This window comes from Daucus carota, chromosome 5, assembly GCF_001625215.2.
Source record: "Daucus carota subsp. sativus chromosome 5, DH1 v3.0, whole genome shotgun sequence".
Taxonomy (NCBI): Eukaryota; Viridiplantae; Streptophyta; class Magnoliopsida; order Apiales; family Apiaceae; genus Daucus; species Daucus carota.
Window position 1 is genome coordinate 30,079,027 of NC_030385.2, and position 27,273 is coordinate 30,106,299.

A 27,273-nucleotide genomic window follows, 5' to 3' on the forward strand; every position below is an offset into this window, starting at 1 on the left:
GTGCACACAAATACTTCTTAGGTATTGAGGTGGCTCGGTCCACAGATGGTATTTACTTGCATCAACGCAAGTATACACTAGACATCTTAACTGATACAGGACTTCTTGGAGCCAAACCTTCCAAAGTCCCGTTGCAACAGAATCATGATCTTAACTGCAATAACAGTGCTGTATTATCAAGTCAGAATGCTAGCCTGTATCGCAGGTTGGTAGGGCGTTTACTCTATCTTACAGTTACTCGACCTGATCTATCTTATCCAGTTCAGGTGCTTTCTCAACATCTGGCTCAACCAAGAAGTGATCATCTTACAGCAGCCTATAAAGTTGTTCGATATGTGAAAGGTACTTTGGGTCAAGGCTTATTCATGCCAGCTCAAAGTAAGCCCTGCCTTACTGCTTACTGTGATTCTGACTGGGGGGGGGGGGGTGTCAAGAATCAAGGCTATCTCTCACTGGATATGCTATCAAATTTGGAGATTCATTGATCTCATGGAAGTGTAAAAAACAGCAGACTGTATCTCAGTCTTCAGCTGAGTCTGAATACCGGTGTATGGCAGCAACATGCAATGAAATCACATGGTTGCTTCATATTTTTGCTGCGTTTGGTTTTTACAAGCTCACGCCTGTCACGATGCTTTGTGATAGCAAATCTACAGCTTATGTTGCCTCAAATCCTGTTTTCCACGAACGCACTAAGCACATTGATATTGCATGTCATGTGGTAGGGGTGTACACGGGTCGGTGAAACCGACCGAACCAACCCAAACCGACCATATTTCACCCGAACCAATCCGAACTTTTTTGACCCGATTGATAATTGGATTAAAAAATGAGTAACCCGATTTAATTGGGTTGGACACGGGTTTCGGTTTTTTTTAACCGATCCAACCCAACCCGATTAAAAAATATTAATTTACATATAAACCCCACCCTAGTAACCCATAATATGTTAGCATAGTCCATTTAACTAATTTATTGATTTGTTGTGCTTTGCTAATTGTTGATTTGTTGTGCTTTACTAATTTTTTCTGTTCAACTTAATTTTTAAATTTATTGTTGTAATTCTGAAGTTTCTGGTATCGAGCTTAATTTGGTATCGAGCTTTAGTTGTTTTGGTCAGTAGTGCATGTTTTTTAAGATGTTATAGTGCTGAACTCATTTTGAATACTACATTCAGTTAAAGTTTTATCTTTTGATGTGTCGAAATTTGGTTTTGCTAGATCATGAAAAAGAAATTATTTTATATTTCATAACCCGATCAAACCGATCCGAACCGATCCGAACCGAAGTAATACAAATTGGTTTGGGTTATGAATTTAATTTTTATGGTTTGGGTTGAGAATTTAAAAACCCGATTAATTTGGGTTGGGTCGTTAAATTCCTTTAACCCGCCCAACCCGAACCGTGTACACCCCTATCATGTGGTTCGTGAAAAACTACAGCTTGGAGTTATTGACACAGCTTATGTTGCATCTAATATGCAACCTGCAGACATCTTTACCAAAGCGCTTCCTTCGCATACCATTACACAACTGCTGTCCAAGTTGGGCATTTGTAACAAGTTTCAAAATGCCAACTTGAGGGGGGATGTTACTGATATAGGTGCAAGTAGCAGTGAGGACGTCAGCAAGAAAGAAGTGGAAGTAGTAGCTCCACGTGGTGGAGAGTTAGTTACAAAATAATAGATACAGCTGGTGTGTGTAATGTTTTCTAGATCGTTCTATAGGAGTCTATATATACAGAAGGCTATGTACAGATAAGGACAAGTTTATTCAATACAAACAGTTTAGTTCTCTTCTTTCATCATGTTCTCTACAACAGATCCTCCATAATAGTAGCTTCACCATACTTTGTGATACATGTCGGATGAAGCTTCATAGCATAGTACACTGAATCGAAGGGCAAAGATGCAACGTTACAACCAATTGCATTAGGATAGACTTTTTATATACACTATACACGACCAAATAAGGCAATTTTAATCAACTTTGACAACTGAATACAAAGCTATAAGTACAAGTCATGAACTAACTCAAGCTAACAGATCTGCTCTAGCTCGACCACACAAATTGACAACTAATTGCTAACGAATTTGATGTGGACACTTCAGGCCTTGAAGCTGGAATTTTAATCTCACAGCTCGCCTACCAGTTGAAAAATAAAGCTCTTCTGTTACAGTCTGTAGAGCATTGTGTTCAAGAACAATCATGCATATATTTTTTAACTTTTCTGTTTCGGGATAGGTTATACTGATAAAATTATTGTCTCAACATGTTTATTCCAACTGCACCTCATGAACCGATAAGCTTTCCAGACCGTTGAAGTTATGATAGCAGCCAGGCTAACCATTTCATTTCTGTGTGAAAGTGAACAACTTCCATCACCATAATTTTTATCTCAGTTTCTGTGTGGAAGTGAACATGACGAACCCTCTTGAAGTAATTTTGCAACATGCTAGCCTTGTATAAGTTACAACTGTCAGTTTTGGAGAATACTGCTGGAACTCTCTTATGGTTTATGGCAACACGTCGGATCTTAGGGTGAATCCAAAATTTATTTGGAAGCTTTGGAATATATGGTGTATAAATGGATTCATTATTTATTTTTTATTTTTTTGTTTGGAAGGCTGTCTTACTGTGAATTTGATGAAATTGCAAAATCTATTTGATTTATTAATAAAAATTCTCTCGGGTCAATCTGCTGCAGAGAGAAAACTACAATATGTTGATGCCTTAAAGTTATGGGTATATATGATCAACTTGTGTTTTTGCTGCCCAGGTTACTCCTAAAAACAAGGCTTAGGAGGTCTTTGTGACTAGGATATTGTGTATTTACGTCTGAGCTTTGGAAGAGTGCTTCAGGTTGTAATCTTATCAGGATTGCGTTTCGAGATGCAACTCACAGCTGGTAAACATGTTTACAAAATGACAAGGCAAATTATAATTTGCTAGGAGAATATCTTTAATTTACAGGCCGAGTAGAAAGTGATCGTAGTTATTACTGTACTTTGTTATAAATATCTGACTTGCGAGATCGATTAACAAATATGTTCTGATCCTTGGCTGATACAGAGAGAATTTTCTGAGAAAAAGATAGTTTATTTTATTGTAAATTACACGAGCATAGATAGTACGATTAGTAATATGATTGTTCTAATATACATAACATTAACTAGATAACTAGCCAAAAAAAAAACACATTAACTAGATAAAAATGTATTCCTGACAAAAAAAAAAACTAGATAAAAAAGTATTAATTGCATAATAAAAATATAGAAGAACTGAAAATTTTATATGTTAAAATACAAATTACATGATCTTAGAGCAGTGCAGTAATATAAAATATTTAAACTAACAGAGTTCTCCATTGGAGTTGGCTACAATGGTCGGTTAAATTGGACATATAGGATATTATGTAAAATTATAATGGTCGGTTAAATTGGATATGTAGGATATCATGTAAAATTTGCTAAAACTGTAAGAAATTTTGCTTAATTAATGGTATTGGTTATATTGGTAAGTTATAATTTAAAAATAATATTTTATTAATATTAAATTATTATAAATAAAATTTATCATTTTAATATAATAATAAGTGATGTGTAATATTATTATAAATTTTTTACAGGCATGCATTGGATGTTAGCTAAGGGTTTCTCATGCAATAAAATCTTATTTTTTTATTTATTTGTCGGATCCATATCTGAAAAATCGGATTAGGGAAATTTAAACGAACGGGTCGGACAATATTTTTATATAAAATGCGGATAAGCGGGTATACCATTTCTCTGTTTGTTGTTGGATAGAGCTGGTATAAACAGATTCAGTAACTCACCTCACTTGAACCGGGAATCATTAAGATAAAAACGATCGATATGGAAGTTGCCGCCGGCGAGCCGGTAAGAGTCCAAACCCTATCCCAAATCACCAAAGCCTCACGGATCCCCTCTCAATACATCCAACCACCCGAGACCCGACCCGACCCCCATACCTCTCAGATCACCCTCCCGTCAATCTCCCTCAGCAGCCACCGTGACTCCGCCGCCCTCCGCCGTGAAATCGGCGAGGCCTGCCGAGACTGGGGCGCCTTTCACGTCATCGATCATGGCGTTCCGGTAAATTTGCTGAGTGATATGCGAAACAACGGGCGATCATTTTTTGAAGATAAGGAACTTGAGGAAAAGATGAAGTATTCTTGTGATCCTAATTTGCCTGCCTCTGAAGGATATGGAAGCCGGATGCTGGTTGAATCTAACGACACCGTTTTGGATTGGAGAGATTATTTTGATCATCATACAATGCCCGTTTCTCGGAGGAATCCATCCAAGTGGCCTGACTCTCCTTCTAACTATAGGTAGCTATGTCGAGTCGTATATAATTATGGTTATTACTTTTTAGATATCTTTATATGTGAGATAATTTTTGTTCCTAATTTAAGCAAGGAAGCTCGTGCTGATCACATAACTCTGAGGAAGAGGTGTATATTGATAATTACATGCTTAAAACCCACTACAAATGGAACAAAAATGATATGTTAATGCTCAATTCGAAGAGGATTGATAATGGCATGGGTACTTTCTTTAAGCTTTTTGAATAACGAAGTTCATTCATCGCAAATGGTCTAGGAATCGCCTCACTATTCTAATTGAATTAAATATATAAAGCAATCATATCCAGTTATTGCTATTCTGTGTTTTCTATAGTGTCACTGGATTCCTTTATGTGATGTGATATTATTATAATATGTAGTGATATCTGTATATGTAGTAACATAATATTTGTTCCTAATTTAAGTTAAGAAACTTGTGCTGATCATTTACCGAGGAAGCGGTCTGTATTGATAATTATATGCTAAAACCCACTGCAAATGGAACAACACTGATATGTTAATGCTCAATTCATAGAGGATTAATAATGGCATGGGTAATTTCTTTATAAGCTTTTTGAATAACCAAGTTCATTCATCACAAATGGTCTAGGAATCGAATCACTATTCTCTCTATATGTAACATAATATTTGATCCTAATTTAAGTTAAGAAACTCCTCGTGCTGATCATATACCAGGAAGAGGTCTGTATTGATAAGTGCTAAAACCCACTGCAAATGGAACAATAATGATATATTAATGCTCAATTTGTAGAGGATTAATAATGGCATGGGTAATTTCTTTAAGCTTTGTGATTAACCTAGTTCATTCATCACAAATGGTCTAGGAATCGACTTACTATTCTCTTTATATGTAACATAATATTTGTTTGTAATTTAAGTTAAGAAACTCCTCGTGCTGATCATATACCAGGAAGAGGTCTGTATTGATAATTATGTGCTAAAACTCACTGCAAATGGAACAACAATGATATATTACTGCTCAGTTTGTTGAGGATTAATAATGGCATCGGTAATTTCTTTAAGCTTTTTGACTAACAAGTTCATTCATCACAAATGGTCTAGGAATCGACTCACTATTCTAATTGAATTAAAAATAAAAAGCAATCATATCCTGTTATTGCTATTCTGTGTTTTCTATAATGTCACTGGATTCCTTTATGTGATGCGATTTTAGTATTATATGTAGTGGATAGTTTTTTGGTGGAGTGATTGCTTTTTACTCTGGTCAGGCTCATTATAATAAAGAGAATGGCGTTATTTTAATATTTAATGAACAATTAGCTGACGTTAGGCAAAAATGAAACGTTTAAACAAAACTAACAAAGTCATTATACAGGGAAGTTGTAGCAGAGTATAGTGATCACATGCATGCCCTAGCACAAAAGCTTTTGTGTTTGATTTCTGAAAGTCTGGGCTTGCCTTCATCTTGCATAGAAGAGGCTGCAGGGGAATTTTACCAGAATATAACTGTGAGTTATTACCCGCCTTGCCCGCAGCCAGAGCTTGCTCTTGGTCTTCAATCTCATTCCGACATGGGTGCCATCACCCTGCTCATCCAAGATGATGTTGGAGGTCTTCAGGTGTTGAAGGATGGTGAATGGGTAACTGTACATCCTGTATCTGATGCCATTGTTGTAATATTGGCTGACCAAACTGAGGTACCACTTCATATAACTTACTTACAATGTTGTATTTTGTATGGTTTAACTGCTATGCTAGATTATCTTTGTTTTTGAATTGCGAATGCTTCGGAATTGTAGGAGTTAACGATCATTTTGAATTGTTGTTGTTGAGATTATGTATATCTTCTAGAGTTCTAGTACATCAAGTAAATTGAATGTTGTAATGAGGTTTTTACTTACTGGTCTTCAAAAGTTTATCAAGTTTTATATTTTATTAAAGAGAAGAATCCATATAAAAAGGGACTTTGCAAAAAGAAGGAAATTTTCTTGGTTGCTACCTGAATTTTTCTTTCCGGGATCTTTCAGTTCACCTTTTATGATACATCAATTTTTATGTCTGTCATTTCCGCTTTGCTGTTAGAACATATTCTGTTCCATTTAGTTATATTTTGATTATCAGCAAGGTCTCACGTTGCTGTCCTGTTTCCTGCACCGTATGGAAGTTCTTGGTTTCTACTTTCTAGCATGACATGCAATGTCTGTACAATTTCACTGACCTTAGAGATGACCATTGTTTGAACAGATTTTGCTCCTTTCTTATATGCCGTTTGCAGACCTTGAAAAGTGAAGATGCATTTGTTTCTGTTGTTTCCTATACACACTTTGTAGTACACCGACCCAATTACTGCAAACTATAAAGTGTAGGGTGGAAGACATGCAGAGAAAAACAGCACTCTTCTTTTTAGGAGATGAAGTAATTGTGTTATTGAACTACAATGTGTATATGTATATATCTGTTTGTGTAAATTACATGAAATTGTAATCAAGAAACATGTTATCAATCACAAGAGCAAAATGATTAATTAGATTCTCTTTCCTATGTTTGGCCCTATTGGCTCCTTTGTGCAGGTTATAACAAATGGCCAATATAGAAGTGCCATACATCGTGCCATCACCAATGCCAACAGGGCCCGCCTTTCAGTTGCTACATTCCATGACCCTGCAAAGACGAAGACAATCTCCCCAGTTATTCATCCTCCTCGATACAAACAAGTGCTCTATGGTGATTATGTTTCGTTGTGGTATACAAAGGGGCCAGATGGGAAAAGAAACATTGATGCCCTTCAGATTTAGTAAAAAATTGTCTATCGTCGTGGTTACAGACTTTTAAATCTGAACTCCATATCTTTTTATCAGTTGGTGCTTTCAATATCTATGCTTTGTGATCTAGTTGAAGTGGCATCACCAAAGAATATATAGCAACGTAAACCAGCTTGTTCATTGTATTTATAGGATTTGTATTCTGTCAGTGTTTACATATTTGTTGTGGACTTTAAGCAAAGGGGAGTAAGAATCTGCTGGTGTGGAAGCAAATCAGCCAGCACATCCACTATAGGAGCGACCAATACCAAGGGAGTTGCTAAAAGAACTCCAAATCTGACCAGAAGAATCTGAAATCAACTAGACACAGAAGATCATCTATTGTTTTGCCTGCTCACACTGGTTAATGGTTATATGCCTGGTTTTGTTCATATATAACCCTCTATCCTTTTTCTTTCAAGTTGGACTAGGACTTTATGTAAATAAAGCATGTGATGATAGCTTGTACTCTATTTTGTCTTATTTCAACTGATATACAAGCATATTAAGATTCCTTCTTATTGCAACTAATATTCATATATACGTATATCCAAATGGAAAATTATACTCCCTCCGTCCACACCCATTTCTTTACACTTTCCTTTTTGGGGTGTCCCACCCAATTCTTTACATTTCAAAACTTACCAAAAATAGTCAATGGGTCTCATCACTTCTCCACTTTTCTTTCCTTTGCACACTACTTTTACTCCACTATCTTCTTTTTATACATTAAAAATCAATGGGTCCCACCACTTCACCCACTTTTCCTTCTCTTTTCCATTACTTTATACATATTCCTTAACCTCTGTGCCCAACCCATTCGATAAGAAATGGGAGGGACGGAGGAGTAATAATTATATTTGATGAAATATATTAATTCCTATTTCGGGACTGTTTGGCTTAGGTTATATTTATTATTATAAAGTAGAAATTATTTAAGAGTGAACAATTATTTTTAATCTATCTTGTATGATAAATATATTAATATTTACAACTTATTAGGTATTAAATTAATAATATAAATAAAAAGTTACAAATTAACTTTTAAAATGATTATATATATATTTATGAAGTAAAATTGCGAAAACCAAAGTAAATCGGTGCAAGAAGCTAACAGTTCAAAATAAGCCATGGAAGCATGAAGCTATCAAAACTAATATGATTGTTTAAATGGACGATAATAAAAGCAATTAAACTAAAAAAACATATGATGTTATTAATTTCTTTTTCTGCGTCTGTTTTAAAGACAAGAAAAATCGAAAGGAGAATAAGAAGTGCTGAGAAATCGAGATTTTTTTACAAATATCTCTTCCTGTTGCTCCAAGATTATTTATTTTTAATGGTTTTCTCCTTCCTCAAATCAGGTATGCAGTGTAATATATACTTACTAATCTTCCCACGCGGATAATAAAAAATGAGTAAAACATCTAGTAAAATAAATAAAATTGTAGCCGAAGTAAAATAAGCGAGGCGCGTGAGGCGTGAGTTGTCCACGCGGAAGTTTCAAAGTTGTACAGACAGACAGCATAATCTTCAAACGCACAACCAAAGAATAATAACCCAACTTTTATACTACTGTAAACCAACGCAACTCAGTGATCGTATAAAGCAAACAAATTGAATTGAATAGCGTTCTCTTGATTCTCATCTTCTCTTGTTGTTAAATACATAAACACAAACAGCGATGAAGATAACGGCGTTACTGGTACTTCGATGCGACCAGTCGGGTTCGGATCCAGTGATCTTAGCCAACGCCACCGATGTGAGCCACTTCGGTTACTTTCAGCGCTCCAGCATCAAGGAGTTCATCGTCTTCGTCGGTCGCACCGTCGCTAGTCGCACTCCTCCCAATCAACGCCAGTCTGTTCAACACGAAGGTACATAACGTCTTTCTTAATTTTGTCTTTTTCATTTTCAATTCTTTAGTGTTTTTTTTAATATTTTTTAATTGGATCTGTGATTCGGAGACGGAGTTGATTATCGAAAAGGCTTGATTGTAGTCAATAGGAGTATGAAAAAGGCCTGAGGATTTTGATGTAGTTAATTTTTCCTGAATTTTTCTAATCTGCTAGGTTTGTAGGTTCTAGTGGAGTTGAATTAAAGTCGATGCTCTTTTAAGTTGTGCCAAGTCCGTAAACTAGTGTCGGACCTTGGGGTTCTGAGTTTGAATTATCTTAACATAAGAAGCTCTTGAAACTGTGGATACCTATGAATAAATTCAGTACAACTCCCAGACACTGGCTATGGTTTTGGTGCTCCGCTTGAACGATCTCCAAATCATTAACATTTACCCCTTCATGTTTTAGAAGAGTTGGAACATCAGAAGAGAGGGTAAACAATCTCCTTACCATTAACCCGCAGGTCCTACACATTTCTTTTGGTTTTAAGAATTGTGGTGCCCAAAATGTTGAAAAGGTTTGAGTGATATGTATTGGCCCTTGCATATTTTTCATATTATCGGTCTTCTTGTTTCTTTACTTTCTCATATCTATCGATCGCGGCTCGGCAGACACAACCTTGTGGATAAAATTGCTTTTTCACCTTTAAGAATCAAAAAGTAGTTAATCAAGTCTTGAAATTTGAGCTTTGAGTATTGCAGGATTAAAATCTACCTGAAAAGACATAATCTGTTGATTTGAGATGATTCCCTCTGTAGATTGTGCTTCTGGCTCGGCCAACTGTTGACCCATTGAAGAACTCCTTCAAACATGCGAGTCAGTTTTGGCTTTTGAAACCATAGGGAGAAAACCTATTGTCCAAGCCAACTGTTTGAGTTGCAAATCGCAAATTAATCCTTAGATTTATTCAATTATAGTCAATTCATAGTATCCATAATCTCCCCAGTAGTAAAGATTACCATTGTTTAAATATATTTCTTAAAATCTAGAAATTAAGTCAACTTGGAGAACAAGTAAAATACTGTACAAAAGAAAACAAACCCATTATTATTCTACTAATATATTCTTATATAAAACCAAATCACTAAAAAATAATTTGTTCTTACATATATATAAATTAATTTTTCCCTTTACCGGATCATGGAGCTTGGTGTTGAATGCATATTTTGTGTCATAAATTGATACTTAGAAAGCCGTGCAAGGAATTTTGGCATTTTTAGATGTGGAATATGAACTTATAGGCCTAATTATGTCTTATCTTAATGTTGATTGACAGAGTACAAGGTGCATGCTTATAATAGAAATGGTCTCTGTGTCTTGGGATTCATGGATGATCATTACCCAGTCCGTAGTGCATTTTCTTTGCTGAATCAGGTATGTATGTTTATGTAACTTCTGTGTACTGATTATTTTATAATGCACAATTAGTTTGCATATGTTAATTTTTGTGTTTGGTTGTGTCTGGAAATGATAAGCATATGACTTTATGAGAAAACAGAAATCTATGCCCTGATTATATATAAAATATGTCAGCTAATAGATGAGTACCAGAAGAATTTTGGAGAGTCCTGGCGAACTGTGCAAGCAGATAATGCACAACCGTGGCCCTATCTGAATGAAGCTTTGACCAAATTTCAGGTAATTATCCAGTTTCTTTCAGATAGGAAATATATATTTAAAATCATAGTGCTAAGATTCTCCAGCATTGTCCTTGCTAGTACTTTGAATTTTATCAAAAGTTGCACTGCTTGAAGATTTGAATTAATCTTTTTATTCGTTCCCTTTGATGTATTTAGGACCCTGCCGAGGCTGACAAGCTGCTGAAAATTCAAAGAGAACTGGATGAAACAAAAATTATACTTGTAAGTTGTAGTTTGTTACTGCATATGTTCCTTTTACTATAACTTCCTACTTGGTCAAGTCTCTCCTTGTGGCAATATTGTTATATTTATCTATTATGTGACACTGGCATCATGAAATACTTCACACTGAATGAATAATTTGAATGGTTCACATTTATGTTTCTATTTCGTATGCATGCACATCCACCTGAAAGATTAAATGGAATATACCTTGAAAGATCCCAAAGTAAACTAGTGACCAGTAATGAATACTGTAACTCTGCATAAGCGTATCAACTTGTATTGAAGTTTGTTTTCACTTTGAAAAGGGTCTCTGTCTATTGAGAGTGGCGACCACAGCAGAGTATTAGACCTTTGGGCTTTGGTGATTACTTTTATTTCTTCTATAAGCCTTCTTCCTTCCTTTTTTATTTCTGTTTTAGCTGGAGTAGAGTCCAGGTCTCTGTTTCAAGTTAGCAACTAGTGCCGAAGAACAATATGAGGATTGTGAAAAAATGTGCAGGGAGTAGTGGAGTTTTCACCATCATTGGTGTCTTTGAACTCTGAATTAAATTGGTAGTAATGAAATTGATAAAGTACTGACAATCACAGATATTTCTCCAGCAAAGTTGTTCAAATTTCTATTCCATTCCCTCCAATTACACTCCTTCCAGTTAAAATACTTGATTAGAAGAAAATAGGCAAAATTCAGCTGTCCAAATATGGTTCTTTACATATAGCGGCCATATTATAGTCGTAAAATGGGATTAGAAATTTATAGCCATATATGAAATTTTAATATTGTATCAAGTTAATCAAATATATGGATTGGCTGGTTTTTTGGTTTTTGTCCCTTGTCATGCCAAAATATACTTGAAAGATGATTGAAAACAGTGATTCACAGTCTTATCATGCAAAATCCCAACCTAAAGTTGCAAATTCAATAGATAGCGACTCAAAGTACTTTTTGTGGCAGAAAGCCTACAGAAACAGCTCACTTGGGTCTTTGGTATCCTTCAGAAAGTATGTTAGACGAAATCTGACCTGATTATTAATAGCATGTTACTTCTTTGTTATTTAAAATTACCTATCTATGTAATCATCAAATAAATCTGCTGTGATAGTGTTTGTTTAAAAAATATATAAAAATTGTGGCCATATGTGGAAGCTAGAAATCAGGGATTTTCCACTTACCTGCCGCAGTGTGCAGCCTATACTTATGGATTCTTCTCTTACCCACAAGTGAGAGAAAATAATGTAGATACATGAAATCGTAATCGATTAGACACGTTAAAAGTAATAATGACACATATTAATGAGGATAATGAACTTTTTTTTTTTGCCAGAGATAATGAACTTAATTAACTGACTATTTAGTTTTATATAAATGAAACTCTTGAAATATATATACTACATATATATTTGATATATTAATACATATGCAAACTACCACTGCACCTGAATCCCCATGATTTTAGATTTGCCGAATTTTCGTATCTTAGTACTACGCACCCCCCGCACCCGCACTCATGCTTCCTAGTGTGGAAGCTACAAAACTACTCGCAGAAACAACCTAGATCCGGCATTCCAGGTTGAATATGTAGGTAAATAAGCCTTGAAGGGACACGGTGCTGCTCCACAGATTGCTGTAATTGCATATATGATTTGTGACAAAATCCTTTTTTGTTCATCTTGGTGGTTAATTTGGCTTTTAATTTTATTTTAAATAATCAAAAGACATTCTATGAAATGCAAAATTACTCTATAAATGGCAAATCTGTAACATCTATATCACGGAGTTGTAGATATATTCACTTGTTTTTACTTCGTCTTATTGTATCTCTTGTAGATATTTAATAATGATATTATTTGCTACAGCACAAGACCATTGACAGTGTTCTTGCTCGAGGAGAGAAGCTGGACAGTTTAGTTGAGAAAAGCTCAGATCTTAGTGCAGCTTCCCAGGTATGTCAAACCAGATTATGAGATTAGATATTATAACAATTTTCTATGCATAAGAAGAATTGTTGTATATAATAGATTCTGTCATGCATTTGGAAATTGGAATAGTAACTCTTTAAAGCTGCAAATGTCTTTAGATGTACATGTACATATATTTTTGACATTGAACATGCCCTAGTTTGTCTTCACATACCGTACCTACCAGCAATATTACTTACAGTCCTTACATCCATTTTTATATTGAATGGAAGATAAACTGTCATTAGTACTCAGCTTCATCCAAGATTAAAATTCTAAACTCAGGAGGTATGCCCTTACTTCCAAACACACGATCAGCTGATCATCATAGGGAACTCCGGCAAGGCCATGAGCTGAATTATTTGCAGATCGTCCAACATATAGCAATAAAGCACCCTTTAATGAATCATATAATCTCTTACATTTGTCAAGCACACTCCTAAAATATGAGGCCATTTTAAGATGACTCTAATAGCTTGCACCACTGTAAGACTATGAGTTTTAACTTTTAAGTACCACTTGATCCCAAGGTTTATTTCTTAATCCAACTCAAGGCTTCAAACAAGCCAATTGCCTCAGCCATCTCAGGAGACACTTCGCCCACAAGACAACTGGTTAAGCCTACACCACTGCACCTATCATTCCTTCGCCATGCGGCCAAAACTAAACTGTCCAGTGTCTTTGAAAAGAGCTGCATCCACATTTATTGTTTATGGCTTTAAGCGGAGGTCTGATCCACCTTCCATAGCTATCATCTGGAAGAGAAAATATCAGAGCTGGTACCAACACTTTGTTTTGAGACTTGATCCATGGATATAGAGTACTTTGAGCTGAAATAACCACTGCTGCAGCTCCCAAACCTTTCTGCTGCCAGACCAAGTCATTTACGAGTTTTTAAATAACCCATGTCATCATCCATATTTAAATGTCATAATATGACCATGAGAGAGTAAACCAAGGTAGGTTAGTTTGTGACATAGAGTAGTATGTATAGAAACCATAAGAAAGGTCAACTCTTTGTCAAGTACTATTGGATTTCATACCATCCTCTTAACTTCTAGCCTCTGACCATGTCCAGGAATTGGAACTAATTTGCATTCTTTTGGGTCTGATACATATAACAGGCTAACAGCTATTTAACAATGATTGGATTCACCGAGTTCTAGTGTACTTACTATGCAGCTTCCACTATTCTTTATCTGTTTTCAAAGGCTGAGTGATTATCTAGTCTCATCCTTGTCACCCTTGCCTTATCATTCAATTCAAATTTTGTTGCTGTGTGTAACTTAAAATTATATATAAAGGCCAATATAGCTACTCCACATTGGATAACATATATAAATGTGTAATCAAGTCGAGCTGACTGTTGACGAACACTGTTAGTCTCGAGCACGACTGAGAAGTTCGAACTCAAGCTTGAGCTCGATGATTCATTTTATGAAAGTCAAATATAGGCTCAACAGAGAGTGATATGCTTTAAGTACGGATTGTAAACTCGAAATAACAATACTAAATATTACTGAAAGCTTAGGGTCTGAGCTTGATTTAATATGTAAAATACATATATATTCTTAATATATCTAAGATTAGATTACTGTAAACAAAATTAGAACTTGTTATATACATATCTTAATATTTCTCATAAACTGTTTGAGCGGAACATGCCTTTGTTTATGTCATGGGATGAATATTCCATCTACTTAACGACCCTCTAATTAGAATTCTCGTTCTTTCTTTTTCCTTTTTTATAATTGGCATTTCTTTTCTGATATGTGGTCTGTGTGGTCTCTCTCTTCAGATGTTCTACAAGCAGGCCAAGAAAACCAATCAATGCTGTACAATACTGTAAAAGCTTTGCAACCACGTGTATCTTATATACTTTCGTTTGTGATGGATGATCCTTCCACGTAATCATTGTTTATATATCATGTTATAAATTTGATACAAGTCCAAGAGTTCCTTTGCTTGGGAGATTTGACAGCAGAATACTAGTATTATGGACTATGTTTTCTGAGGTTTGTTTTAGTATCTGTATGTTTACTATTGATTGCATTGTTCCGGTCAGCAGGCAGTTCAGTGTCATCTATTTACCAATTGTTGCAATTTTCACTACAAGGGGAAATCTTTACTCAAGATACACCAATACATCTGAATCTGATTGCCCAGAGCAGAGTAAACACAACAGAAGATGCATGCAAATTTTGCACCGTTTTTAATAAGAGTCAGTTATCTGTCAAGTCTGCCAAATGAACACTCTAAAAGACCAAATCGTGTTACATGAAATAATGTTGTGTTACGTTTTGCAGTGACTTTTAGATCTGAATATAATTATGTAATGTTTTTTCATAAGAATCAAAATATTAGATTATTCGATATAAATAAGTGAAGTTCGATTTTGAGACCTAAATATTACTATGTAATGTTTTTTCAGAAGAACCAAAATATTGGATATTTAGTAAGTGAATTTCGGATCATGTTTCACAACTTTGACATTTTTAGCATTACTTGAAGGAATCGCGACCTTTCTCGATAATTCCACCCCCTCTCAGTTTCTGGTCAGAGTACATCAACTCACTTCATTTTTGATCTATTGATGATGCAACTATTTTGGAATTTGGAGGTGTCTTTTTCACATTTAGTTCTCAAACTTTAGCGATGCAGTTAAACTTTTTACAATGAAATCAGTGAAAGCTTTTTACAATGAAATCAGTGAAGGCCCGTGTTTCCAACTGGGGGTGAATGTATGTTTCAAACACAGGGTGAATTTATATGTTTCAGACACAGTCCTGATCACAAATCAAAACTTCAACCAGCAGTGCACAAGAAGCTAAATAGAATTTCAAGCCTTCTCTCAGTATGCTACATTAATAAATGATAATCGACCAAGGCCTGAAGCATTCTCTCGGTTACTCGGTATGCTACACTAATTATCGACCAAGGCCTGAGGTAAACAAGAACACAAGATACTTATACAGCCACATCCTCCATAGTACCTTGCAATGAACATGTCACTGCTAACTTGACAAAGCCAGACAGGCATGGAAAAAACCAAACATGAGTTCACTCAGTAATGTACATACATAAACTTAAGTTTTAAATAAACAACAGACAAGAACAAGCCTTACAAGTTACAAGTATAGAACATAAATCCTTAGTACTTAAACCGAACAAAGCTATTCAAAATTTACGAGAAACTGACAGGCAGCTAGAAGAACTGTAGCTTTTATTTTGAACTTCACGCTCAAGACAATCAAACCCCTCTGGCAGTCTCATTCTATTTACCGAGAAGAGACTTGAACCACCAAATCCCTTTGGTATCATCCGGAGCTACTTGACTCTCCGGTGGAGGATCAGTGTGAGCTGTTTTATGAAGTTTGCTCACATCATACCCTTCTTCTTTAGCTTTCTCCACTAGCATATTGTATATCCCTTCATCCAAATGGGGCTGCCTGCACAATATCTGCGAATAAAATCTTTTAATGCACATCCCCCTCAACCACAAATGCAAACAATACCATCCCATCTCAATAATATCTACGATCCAACAATACCCTACAATATGATAGCAACAGCCCATAGGCATCTCTAATTTGACACTAAATAATATTGTCAAACTGGATCATAACTCAAAAAATTTATTTCTTCTATGGATAATGGACAAATTATTCAACACTACATACAGTTCAAATCCCTTGACAGTTTAATTGATTAACAGAAAAAATAATTATATAAACCAACCCATAAATGATAAAATAAAAGTTCGAACCAATGGACCATATATAAACATAGTCAATAAAATCAACAGACAGCATTAAAAACTAACAGAAAAATTAATTACAAAAATATGGAGTAATTAATAATTAATAATTAAACATAAAAACATACCCAGAGATATTTCAATGAAGGCTGACCAATCAAAGCATACTGATAGTCCTCATCAATATGAAGAACCCAATAATCACCCACAACAGGAAAGATAGGCAAGAAAGGAGGAACCCAGAACTTGACTTTAAGCTTAGCTTCATCACTGTTGGGATCAGCCTTATAAGCACTTCCTTCAATAAACCCTCTCTTACCATCACTCCACGTCTCATTCAACACATTCACAATGCCGTCATCTCTTAGAGTGTATGTAGCCCTCGTATTTGCACCGTTCTTGGGCTGAAATCTCGATGGAAATGAAGCAATCTCGTACCACCTGCCCATGTATCTTTTTAAGTCGAGGCCCTTCACTGTTTGCATGCCTTTCTTTGTAGCCATTTGTGTGTTTTTGTTGATTTTGTGTGTGTAGTTTGGGTTGTGTGTATATATAGACAGAAGGGGTTTGAGGGTTTACGAGGATGTAAGATTTTTGGGGCGGTGCTGTGTTTTTTTTATTAATTTTACTTGTAAAGTAAGGAAGGTGTTTTGTTGGGTTTTGATAAGGTCGTGTTTGGATAGAGGCGTGGGGAAGCGAGGACCACATATTTGGATATCGACTCCGATAACGTTACCGTTATGTATGATGGATGATGTGTCTAGATCCTTCCGGAATTGCGTGCTCCCTGCTGATCTCGTAAATTACTAAGATTAGTAGCGGGGTTAGAGTATCTCCAATAGCTTCTTAAATTGGCTCTTAAAACCAAAAATAAGAAGGATAAGAAAAAATGGAGCTCCAATAGACTCCTAGTGGCTCCTAAAAACACTAGGAGCCCCTTCTCTCTCCTCTCTTTTAAGAGCCACTATATGACTCTTAACTTGTATTTTATAATAAAGTATACACTCTCACCCATGTGACTTTGAACTTTTGTCATAGTGGAGTTTAAATAATAATAAAATATGATGTTAGGAGTGTGTATAGAGAGCATTATTGGAGTTCAAACTCTTAGTGATGTACTAACTTCCTAGGAGCTTAATATTTTATATTATATATAGGAGTCACCTAAGAGACTATTGGAGATTCTCTTAAACCTCGGTTCAGTTCGATTTTTTTGGCGAAATTGAAGATCTTCGGTTTCAAAATTGAAAACCGCAATTGCAATCAAACCACCGATTCCGGTTTTAAAACCCGGTTCGGTTTCAATCGGTGCGGTTTCGGTTTTAGAACCGTAAAAAAAATAAAATTAAGAAATATAGCGCCTGTTTGTTTAACAGAAGTTGCTTTTACTTCTGAGTTTTACTTTTTTGACCTTTTTGTGTAAATACGCAGAAATACTTTTAAGAATATGAGAATGTTATCTTTTCTCTCACAGTTTCGACTTCTTTTCAAACACTTGATTAACTTATTTATTTCTTATTTCTAATCCACTTTTTTACTTTAAGCAAATAATCTCTTTTTTAAACTTGTCCAAACAGCTCATACTTCTAATTTAATAAATAAATTAGTTAACTAAATTAATGATCGAAGAGAAATTTTGAAATTTAAACAATCGCTTGAACAAGGATCTATTTATCATGTTCAATTGTATACAACGAATGATGATATAAACAAAAACTTAACTATATAATATGTTTTTTGTCGTAACTTATTATATAAATTAGCTTAATGAACCCATGTTTATAGTAACTAAAATATTTATTTATAATTTATTCACTCTAACAATTATACCTATATGTTTTATAATCGGTCGGTTCGATTTATTTCGTTTCGATTTTCACTTAAAATCGGGACCGCATCCATTAAAATGGTCAGATTGTTTTAATATTTTCGTTTTTAGTTCGGCTCGCTTATTGTCGGTTTTTATCGGGTTCGGTTTGAATTCGATTTTTTATTCACCACCCTTGAGTAGTCCTACAGAGTAATATTTTATCTCCATTTTAGCCTTGCATCATAATAATACGACTTAAATTTTAGAAGTTATTTAGTTATTTTTATCGTTTACAATAAAAAATTATTATGTCTGCGATCTCGGATAGCAACATCATGTAATTAGTGGTACCACATATAAAAGGCCGACACTGAAGCCTCAAAAGCCAAGCCCGCCTCCAATGAACCCAATAGGCTCAGCAAAAGTCTTAAACCAACCTGGCTTACGTTAAACAGGCCGAAAGATACCGTGGCTGTTTGGGCTTACTCCCTCATCTCTCATCCTCACTTCAACAAAAGTACTCTTTCTTTATGTCTAACAGTAGCACTACCTCCATCCCATTAGATGTCCACGTTGACTTTGGGCACGTAACTTTAGGTAGATTAACCGTCTATTTCCGAAATTTATTTTTTCTTTTATAAATAAAATTTTCATATTTCAATTTTTATTTGCAAAAATAAAATTTTAAAAATAAGTCACGTATCTATGCGGTCAATGAACCTTAAATTGTGTGCTCAAAGTCAACGGGGCCATCTAATTTGGGATGGAGGGAGTACAATATTATATAAATTTCAATGTTAACATTTATTAATCTCATAATTTTTACGATTTATGATGCAAACATGTTGACTTTTAACAAAATGAATGAAAGGAATGAAAAATTAGTTGTATTTTGTATAACCAATACATAATAATGATAACAACTTATCACATTAATATTTATTAATACATGTGATCGGTGCAAATGGACCATTAAAATAAGAAGGAAGGAGTGGTACTTATGGTTTCTTTTGATAAAAAATGAACTTCTATTTTTCTTGATCAGTTTATATAAAAAGTCAGAAATACTTATAAAAAATTGAAAATGCTAAGAGCAACTCCAATGCACCCATTTCTTACCTATATATGATCTACATGGACAAGATTTGAGGATTGAGAACAAAAAGAACTCAACGCAATTCCCTATCCCCTATTAATTTTAGGTGAGAGAAAGTTCAACCCTTTATTTGAGGGATGAAAAAGCAACCCCTATACTCCATGTCATCACCAGCTCAAATCACTACAAGAAAATTCATTTTTAATGACAGAAATTCCGTTGGCAGAATAGGGATTTCCGTTGGTAAATCACCTTGCCAACGGAATGATGATGAAAACAATGTGTTGGCTAGGGGTGAGCAAAAAAAACCGAAAAACCGAAACCGAGCCGAAAAACCGAAAAACCACACCGGAAAAAACCGAAACCGACAAAAACCGAAAAAAACCGTAGCTCAACCGAACCGACGGTTGACCAAACTGACGGTTACGGTTTTACACCTAAAACCGAACCGAAAAACCGAACCGCTTATATAATATTATATAATTTATTATATATTATATATTTTATATAAAATAAATTATTACGTTGGTATTATTGGTATATTATCTGCTAAGCAAGAAACTATCCACCTCAACTATAGTTACAAGTCATCAAGTTACAGTAGTTTGTTATATTTAAGTAGAGAGAGTACTAGAGTAGTTAGTAATTAACATCATTTCCGTAAAGAGATATTGTGTAACTAAGCCTTGTACTGAATTCTGATAATTTCTAAGTAATGCAAGTTCATTTTCTTAAAAAAAAAACACTGGGCTGATTCATACTTTACATTTCTGGATCATTTTTACATACCGTAATAGTGCTCATCTACTTCATTTCGATTATATTAATAAGTATTTATATATTAAATATTTTCTTTCTTATTTATTTTGGAAAATACATACTAATGAATAATATTTAATTAGTGATTATACCTTATTTTTTATTAATTTTCTTTTTTGAGTTGATTATTAAATTTGTATAATATTTTTTATTATAAGAAACCGAAAAAAACCGTAACCAACCCGACGGTTAACCGAACCGAAAAAAACTGTTTGAAACGGTTCGGTAACGGTTTTAAGGTAGAAACCGAACCGAACCGACATGTACGGTTCGGTAACGGTTTTAGCTAAAAACCGAGCCGAACCGACCCGTGCACACCCCTAGTGTTGGCATATAGCCCGTTGGGAAGTTCATGCTAACGGAACAAATTCGTTACTAAATTTACTAACGGAATACCGACACACTAATAATAGATTTCTGAGTTTTTACAATAAGAATGTTACAACGAACATGCCAACGGAATATTTGGTTAGTATTGTTAGTAACATTTTCACAACGAAATTTTGTTGGTATATTTAGTAACAAAAATTCTGTTGGTACATTTGGTAACAGAATTGCAAACGAAATTATGTTAGTACATTTAGTAAAAGAAGTGCTAACAGACATGTTACCAACACTTTGCCAACCATTTTATTACCAAATTCCCAGCACTTTACCAATAGAATTTTAATTATTTCCAGTATAAACACCACAAATATAATGTTTCCAAGGACCGTACATTATAAGATATTTAAAGAATATAAAGAAATAGCAAGAACAAATGTATAATAATCTCCAGATTGAGCGGAAACACGTCCAGATTGCAGATGATGCTAAGATTGAGCTTGTATTTGACGTCCACATTGAGCAGGTAACCAATGTCCGGATTGAGCTAGTAACCGTTGTCCAGACTGAACAGGTAGCCTCTGTACAGATTGACCTGATATATTTTCAGCATTATTCCTCAACTTCTCTTGTCTGAAATATAAAAGATAATGGATTATCGGGCAAGATAACTAAAAATCAAATAAAACCATAATGCAAGGTGTTCAATGCCATTTTAATGCAGTTGTCTGCCATGGATAAAAATGCAAAGCATAATATAGTGTTTATTTGAAAATGCATGGCTACATGATATCTGAAAATAGACTTATCATTCTTGTCTCAACCTTCTGACTTAAAACTAATATTCACTTATGCAAATAGTTACATTTCAACAGATTCAAAATCATAAAAAAAAAAAAAAAACATTCATCTCTTACTGCCAATGTCCTAATAGTACAGAGCTCTAAAAAAAATGCAATACTGCCAAGATTTAAGGACTGAAAATAGTCTACATTTAAAGTCCTCTGTCACAGAAATTAAGATTATAATGAAAATATAGTCAACTTAAATGACTTACTTGGTCGGAGTAATTTGCATTGTCTATGGTTGTCTTGGTGAACTCAGTCGCCTTTCTACTTTCGATCTGATTATTAGAGGTAAAGCCATCTTTGTCAACAATTACAGTCAAATTGAGTTTCTTTTTACTGACAAACTGCAATATAATAATTCGATCATATGATTAGTAATACTTAGTCATTCTAAAAGTGCAAGTCGATTACCTCAATGCACAGCCTTATTAAAAAGACAATACATACCTTATTATTTAACTCAACTGGACATAATGAATGATAAATGATAGAAATAAAATAATCAAATAAGTAAAGAATTAGACTGAAGTTCTATATACTGAATATATATAAAAGGTAGACTCACTAAAATCTCAAGTCCTATAACAATGTGAAGTTCTTACAAGTTCATATGTTTGAGCACACAAAACTATATAAAAGAGAGCTCATAAAAAGTCAGGTCACATGTCTGAAAAAATTGTGTAAAAATCTCGAAGCTTAGAATCCAGAGTGTGAACTTAATAAGATCACTACTTTGACCGTCATTCACTAGTCTCTTGATTTCAAGCACATATTGAGTGTCATCCATTTACTCAAGAGAATCCTCTAACTAAAGAAATAACAGAGAAAAAGTGCATGCAGCAAAACCCAACTGTAAGGACCATTAGGCGGCTCCCATATAGCAAAACCCAACTGTAAATATGCATTGAGTTTTCCAAACAATGATTCAAATAGTGCATGTGGAAGCAAATGGTAATCAGCAGATAATGGACAATCCACACATTTATATCACATGTCTTTAGTACACATGTAAATGAAGATGCATTACAAGAAAAATCATTTTTAATGAATTTAAATGGTAATCAGCAGATAATTACCAGAGAATCTTCTTGGCTTGGCTGGTAGACTCCATAGCTGATCTGTAGCTACTATACACTGGATCGTTAGAAGCTTGGTAAGTAAGAACTCAACACAATGAATACTATACTTTTGAAGCAAATAAGTCGGTTCGAAAAATTATAAGTCACAAAGAAAAACTCAAACTGGTTCACATTTATAACTAATATAAAACCAAAGAGTCAGTTGGTCAGCTCTCATGTTAACACCATATTGTATGGAATCTGACTTTTACATCTAGAAACCAATCTTAAATTAACAATCTGGTTTCAAACAAGAAATTCAGACCCAATTAACTCTTTTTCTATCTTTATAACTCTTTTTTCCTCTGTCCATCTCTCAATTTTTCTATTCTTTCTTCTCTCCATTTCTCAGTTCTCTCCTTCGCTATAGCCCACACTCTCTTTCCCTCCCTGTTACCATCTCTCTCTCGCTCTCTATTCTTCTCTCATACTGAATGTTTGAGTCTCTATTACTATCTCTCTCCACATAAAACAAAATCAAAATAATATACAAAGAATACCTGAATGTAAATCAAATCAACATCAATTAAAATTGGAAGCACAGTGACACGATTTACCTTAGATTGAAAGCCCCAATTGAAAAACCCTAATCACCTGCAAAACAAAGACATTAAACCCAATTAGTAGAAATAATAAAATTAGATGGCAATAGTTCAACTTAGTAACAATTAGTAGAAAATCCATGAACGAATATTTAGTTAGATGTGAAAACGCAGAGTAGAGATGTTAGAGTAGAGACGGGAGAGGTGAGAGCGGAGAGGCAGGTCATAGTAGAGAGGTGAGAGAGAGAGAGAGTAGGAGGGAGTGAATTATATTTTTGGTGGGAATTTTGCCGCTCATCTTTTCACGCAAAGAAAGTATTTAATTATTATTTTCATATTTTTAATAAATCAGAATCATCTTAAAATAATATTTATATGTACATTTAAAATTATTAGATTTCGTAATATGTTATATTAAATAAAATAAGCACATAATGTAATTTATTATATATTATACATTAAAATAAAAAGCCTTCTTTTAATATTTCAATAAAGTTTAAGTAATTTTACCGTATTTAATTAAAAATCAAGTTACAATAACAATTGTATGGTTGGATTGTCTAAAATAATTTTTAAAAAACATAATTTATGTTTCAGGTAAGTATTCGATTAAAGACTAAGCAATTTGACCACATTTGACTACAAAATTCACACACCAAATAAAAAGCTAAATTTTTTAAAAAAATTTTTTAATCAATATTATCATGTTACAATAACATCCGTACGGTTGGATCATTCAAAATAATTTAAAAAAAAAACAATTTCATGTTTCGGGTAAGTATTCGATTATAGGCTAAGTAGTTTGACCGCATTTGACTACAAAATCCACACACCAAATAAAAGACATATTTTTCAAAATTTATATTAATCAATATTAACATGTTACGATAACATCCGTACGGTTGGATCGTCCAAAATGATTTTCTAAGAAATAGTTTTATGTTTTGGGTAAGATTTTTATTAAAGGCTAAGTAATTTAATTGCATTTGACTACAAAATCCACATAGCAAATAAAAGGCTATTATTTAAAAAAATTTAATATGTATTATCACATTACAATAATATATGTACAGTTGGAACGTCCAAAATAAATGTTTAAAAAACAGTTTTATGTTTCTGGTAGGTATTCGATCAAAGGCTAAGTAAATTGACGGCATTTGACTACAAAATCCACGTACTAAATAAAAAGCTAATTTTTTTAAAAAAAATATTCAATATAATATTTCTAGTTAAGAACGTAATATAAAATTTCTAATTAAGAATGTGCCAATTAAAAATTGTGTTACATATATAAATTCAGGAGAATTATTTAATATTAAAAATACATATCTAAGTCCATTATAATATTGGACTTTTTTTACAACCCAAATAATTTAATCAGCTAAAGCCCATTGGGCTTTAGCATTACACACATGTCAACTAAGCCACTGGCATAATATTCACGTATGTGTTCATGTAGCGAATATTAATTGCCATCTAAAACTAATAACTAATTACTAACGGAATTATTAGTATTTACCAACAGAATATCAACAAACCTAACAACAGATGCTTTGGTCGCTAGTCTGTTTGCTCATTCCTTGGCCTTTTGTTACTATTCCGTTACGTGGCTATATTTCCTAACAGAACGTCTCGTTGGTATATAAACGTCTCGTTGGTATATAAACGTAGTGATTTGGTTGCGAATTGGTTGACAGAGCATTGATTAGTTAACTCGTTACAAATCCGTTGGGAACTACCAACGGACTAATTTTCCTTAGCAATTTCCGTTGGTAAAAGCGCTTTCTCTTGTAGTGAATCTCACTCTTATTTTTCTGTTATTTATTAGTGCAATCTTTCTCTTTTCTTGAGTTGTATATATAAATTTAAAATATAAAAAATCAGGGAACACCGTTGGAGTAAAATAGCTTTTTGATCCCCAATATTTTAAGTATCCATTAATATATATATAAAATAATATTTTAGGGGTTAAAAATATGCTTACTTTTGTTTCAGGGGATTCTACTTCTTTCCAAACAATTTAATCATTTCTTAATTTACTTCTAACTCATATTCACTTAACTTCTTTAATTACTTGAAGTAAGATTTTTTTTTTAAAACTTACCTAAACGGCCGAACTAGATAAACAGTAGGAGTAGGACAAAGATGATGATGCTACGGAAGAAGCACTTTTTTTAAATTTATCTAAACAATCATACGATGATGCTGACTTGCTTATGGTTTCAGATACAAAAATATGTTAAGCCAAACCTCGAGACGCATTTAAGCTCAATAATTTTGAGTATCTAATACATCTCAAAGTGAGCCATAGTCAAAGTGAGCCATAGTCTAACCGAGTGTGTCGAGACAACAGAGCTGGGTGTCCACAAAATAAACCCACCACCATTTTATATAAGTTTTAATATTTAGAAACATCAAAATACACAAAGAACATAAAAATACAAACATAAATTTATGCATAACCTTTTCAAATTCCAGAATTTATGTGTACAGAAAATAATTAATTAATCCGAGAAACGATGAGGCTCAGATGAGAAAGTAATCAGGGCAAGGAGTGTGCACCGCCATGGCTGCAACCTCACCACTTGCATGCACAATTTATCAACAGAGAGGGATTCAAATATACTGAATCAAAACCCTAACCCTAAACCCAAAAACATTCAACATATGAATCCCTCTCAGCGCATGCCATCTGGTGGGTCCGCCCCGCCAAGATACGGGAACATCAACACTGCCCCGACTTGCTCAAGAATCCTTAATCACATCATCACAGCCTGTTTTAGGGTTAGGGTTTTAAAATTAATCCGAGAAAGCCACAAGAAATGGAAATCTGGTAGTTGTACTTGTACAGAGAAATATTCCATGGCAATTGCTGCAGATCCTTTACCAAAAACCAGAAAAGAAAAGTGTGGTTTCTTTGAATATAAAGGAAAAGGAAAAGAGGGGGCTGTTGGTTTGTGAGAAAAGGGAAGTGGCGAAATCATGGGCTGTGCTGCAGAGAGGGGCAACAGCCCCCTTTATAGAATTCCCGTCTCTCTGCTTTTTAGCCTCTTTCGTCCTTCTTGAGCGTTTTTACGCTTCCCTCTTCACTGCCCTCTGTTTTCTTTCCTCTTGTATTTATACTCATTTTTTACCCTTTCATTTAAGTGGCATCTCAATTTTGCCCATGAGTGGTCGTTTATTAAAGGGTCATTTGGGTAAATGCTTCATGTTTAAAGAAAAAAGTGGATTAAAAATGAAAACTAATCTTAAATTTACATGATATTGTTTGGGAAAGATAAAAAAGTCTTCAAATAAAAGCCAACATTAATAATTGCTTTTGACATTTTACACAAAAAGATAGTAAAGAAAAATACTCCCTACAATCAATTATATAAATCGTTTCACTTTTTACACGTAATTTTAGGTGCTTTGACCATATAGTAAATATTAATATTTTTGTAATTTTTTTTTCTAAACAAAGTTATAACTTAAATAATTTTATTTAGATTTTTTTAAATAATAATTGAAAATACGTGTAAAAAATCAAACGTCAATGAGTCAGAATGAGTAAAAATCGAATTTTTATCGAAAGAAGCCAAAGCTTCGTTAGCCCAGCCATCACAAAAAATTTCTGTAATTTTTTCTTTTTGTGCTGTCCCTGTGCCTTGAAATGAAGTGGTGGACGGTGGTCATCACATCCTCGAAACTTGAAATGCCAAAACGACTGCATTAAGGACAGCGGACTGTTTAGTGACAACTTCTCAACTAAACATGGCACTTCAGTGAATTCGGACATACATTCTCGATCAAGTTCTCGTTCTCGCGACCTCGTTTGATTTATCTTATCTTCTTATTTTCGATAATCTATCAGTTATGTTAGAACGTAGTAGGTTTATGTCATCAACTACAGTAAGGAATAGATTCTAGTAATGTTTACGGAACTACAATAAGCAAGGATTACAACGGCACCACAACATTCTATCGCTTAAACACGTGACTCGGCCGTTTATCACATCTACTTGTGCAACCTGTGTTTTTGTTTACATAAATTGGCTTGCTTCTGAGAGTTTGGTGGTGAAGAGAAAATGGGAATATGCATGGGAAAAT

The 27,273-nt window shown here is 34.2% G+C and overlaps 3 protein-coding genes and 1 long non-coding RNA gene across 5 annotated transcripts; 2 read left to right on the forward strand and 2 right to left on the reverse strand.

The window, feature by feature from the left end:
- Positions 1 to 3,741: 3,741 nt before the first annotated feature.
- Positions 3,742 to 7,665, forward strand: LOC108219991 (jasmonate-induced oxygenase 4). 2 transcript variants are annotated; one of them, XM_017393609.1, is made up of 3 exons: positions 3,742 to 4,353; positions 5,726 to 6,047; positions 6,921 to 7,665. In XM_017393609.1, the coding sequence occupies exons 1-3, from the start codon at positions 3,875 to 3,877 to the stop codon at positions 7,143 to 7,145; spliced, it is 1,026 nt and encodes a 341-aa protein (XP_017249098.1). In that variant the 5' UTR covers positions 3,742 to 3,874; the 3' UTR covers positions 7,146 to 7,665. The 2 variants fall into 2 exon arrangements, with proteins under 2 accessions (XP_017249098.1, XP_063950437.1); XM_064094367.1 differs by lacking the exon at positions 6,921 to 7,665 and adding an exon at positions 6,595 to 6,897 and having other exon boundaries at positions 3,780 to 4,353.
- Positions 7,666 to 8,618: 953 nt separating this feature from the next.
- On the forward strand, positions 8,619 to 14,884 carry LOC108224125 (VAMP-like protein YKT61). Its single transcript, XM_017398689.2, has 6 exons — positions 8,619 to 9,028; positions 10,326 to 10,423; positions 10,583 to 10,687; positions 10,846 to 10,911; positions 12,769 to 12,855; positions 14,669 to 14,884. Exons 1-6 carry the CDS (start codon positions 8,836 to 8,838, stop codon positions 14,717 to 14,719), a joined length of 600 nt encoding a protein of 199 aa, XP_017254178.1. The 5' UTR covers positions 8,619 to 8,835; the 3' UTR covers positions 14,720 to 14,884.
- A 933-nt stretch (positions 14,885 to 15,817) lies between these two features.
- LOC108219932 (temperature-induced lipocalin-1) lies at positions 15,818 to 17,260 on the reverse strand. The gene is made up of 2 exons (XM_017393530.2): positions 16,756 to 17,260; positions 15,818 to 16,330 (listed from the first exon to the last, which is right to left on the reverse strand). Exons 1-2 carry the CDS (start codon positions 17,128 to 17,130, stop codon positions 16,145 to 16,147), a joined length of 561 nt encoding a protein of 186 aa, XP_017249019.1. The 5' UTR covers positions 17,131 to 17,260; the 3' UTR covers positions 15,818 to 16,144.
- A 3,697-nt stretch (positions 17,261 to 20,957) lies between these two features.
- On the reverse strand, positions 20,958 to 23,470 carry LOC108220177 (uncharacterized). The gene is made up of 4 exons (XR_010291855.1): positions 23,200 to 23,470; positions 22,601 to 22,658; positions 21,734 to 21,868; positions 20,958 to 21,309 (listed from the first exon to the last, which is right to left on the reverse strand). It is a non-coding gene; the product is annotated as an uncharacterized LOC108220177 (long non-coding RNA).
- Between the last annotated feature and the right edge of the window lie 3,803 nt (positions 23,471 to 27,273).

Excerpts from the sequence above, each read along its gene's own strand:
- LOC108224125 (XM_017398689.2), top strand. The coding sequence starts at position 8,836 with ATGAAGATAACGGCGTTACTGGTACTTCGATGCGACCAGTCGGGTTCG. Across the intron at positions 10,424-10,582 it reads CATTTTCTTTGCTGAATCAG|CTAATAGATGAGTACCAGAA; the intron begins GTATGTATGTTT and ends AAAATATGTCAG. Across the intron at positions 12,856-14,668 it reads ATCTTAGTGCAGCTTCCCAG|ATGTTCTACAAGCAGGCCAA; the intron begins GTATGTCAAACC and ends CTCTCTCTTCAG.
- LOC108219991 (XM_017393609.1), top strand. The coding sequence starts at position 3,875 with ATGGAAGTTGCCGCCGGCGAGCCGGTAAGAGTCCAAACCCTATCCCAA. Across the intron at positions 4,354-5,725 it reads GACTCTCCTTCTAACTATAG|GGAAGTTGTAGCAGAGTATA; the intron begins GTAGCTATGTCG and ends GTCATTATACAG. Across the intron at positions 6,048-6,920 it reads TATTGGCTGACCAAACTGAG|GTTATAACAAATGGCCAATA; the intron begins GTACCACTTCAT and ends TCCTTTGTGCAG.
- LOC108219932 (XM_017393530.2), bottom strand. The coding sequence starts at position 17,130 with ATGGCTACAAAGAAAGGCATGCAAACAGTGAAGGGCCTCGACTTAAAA. Across the intron at positions 16,331-16,755 it reads CTTCATTGAAATATCTCTGG|ATATTGTGCAGGCAGCCCCA; the intron begins GTATGTTTTTAT and ends TTTTATTCGCAG.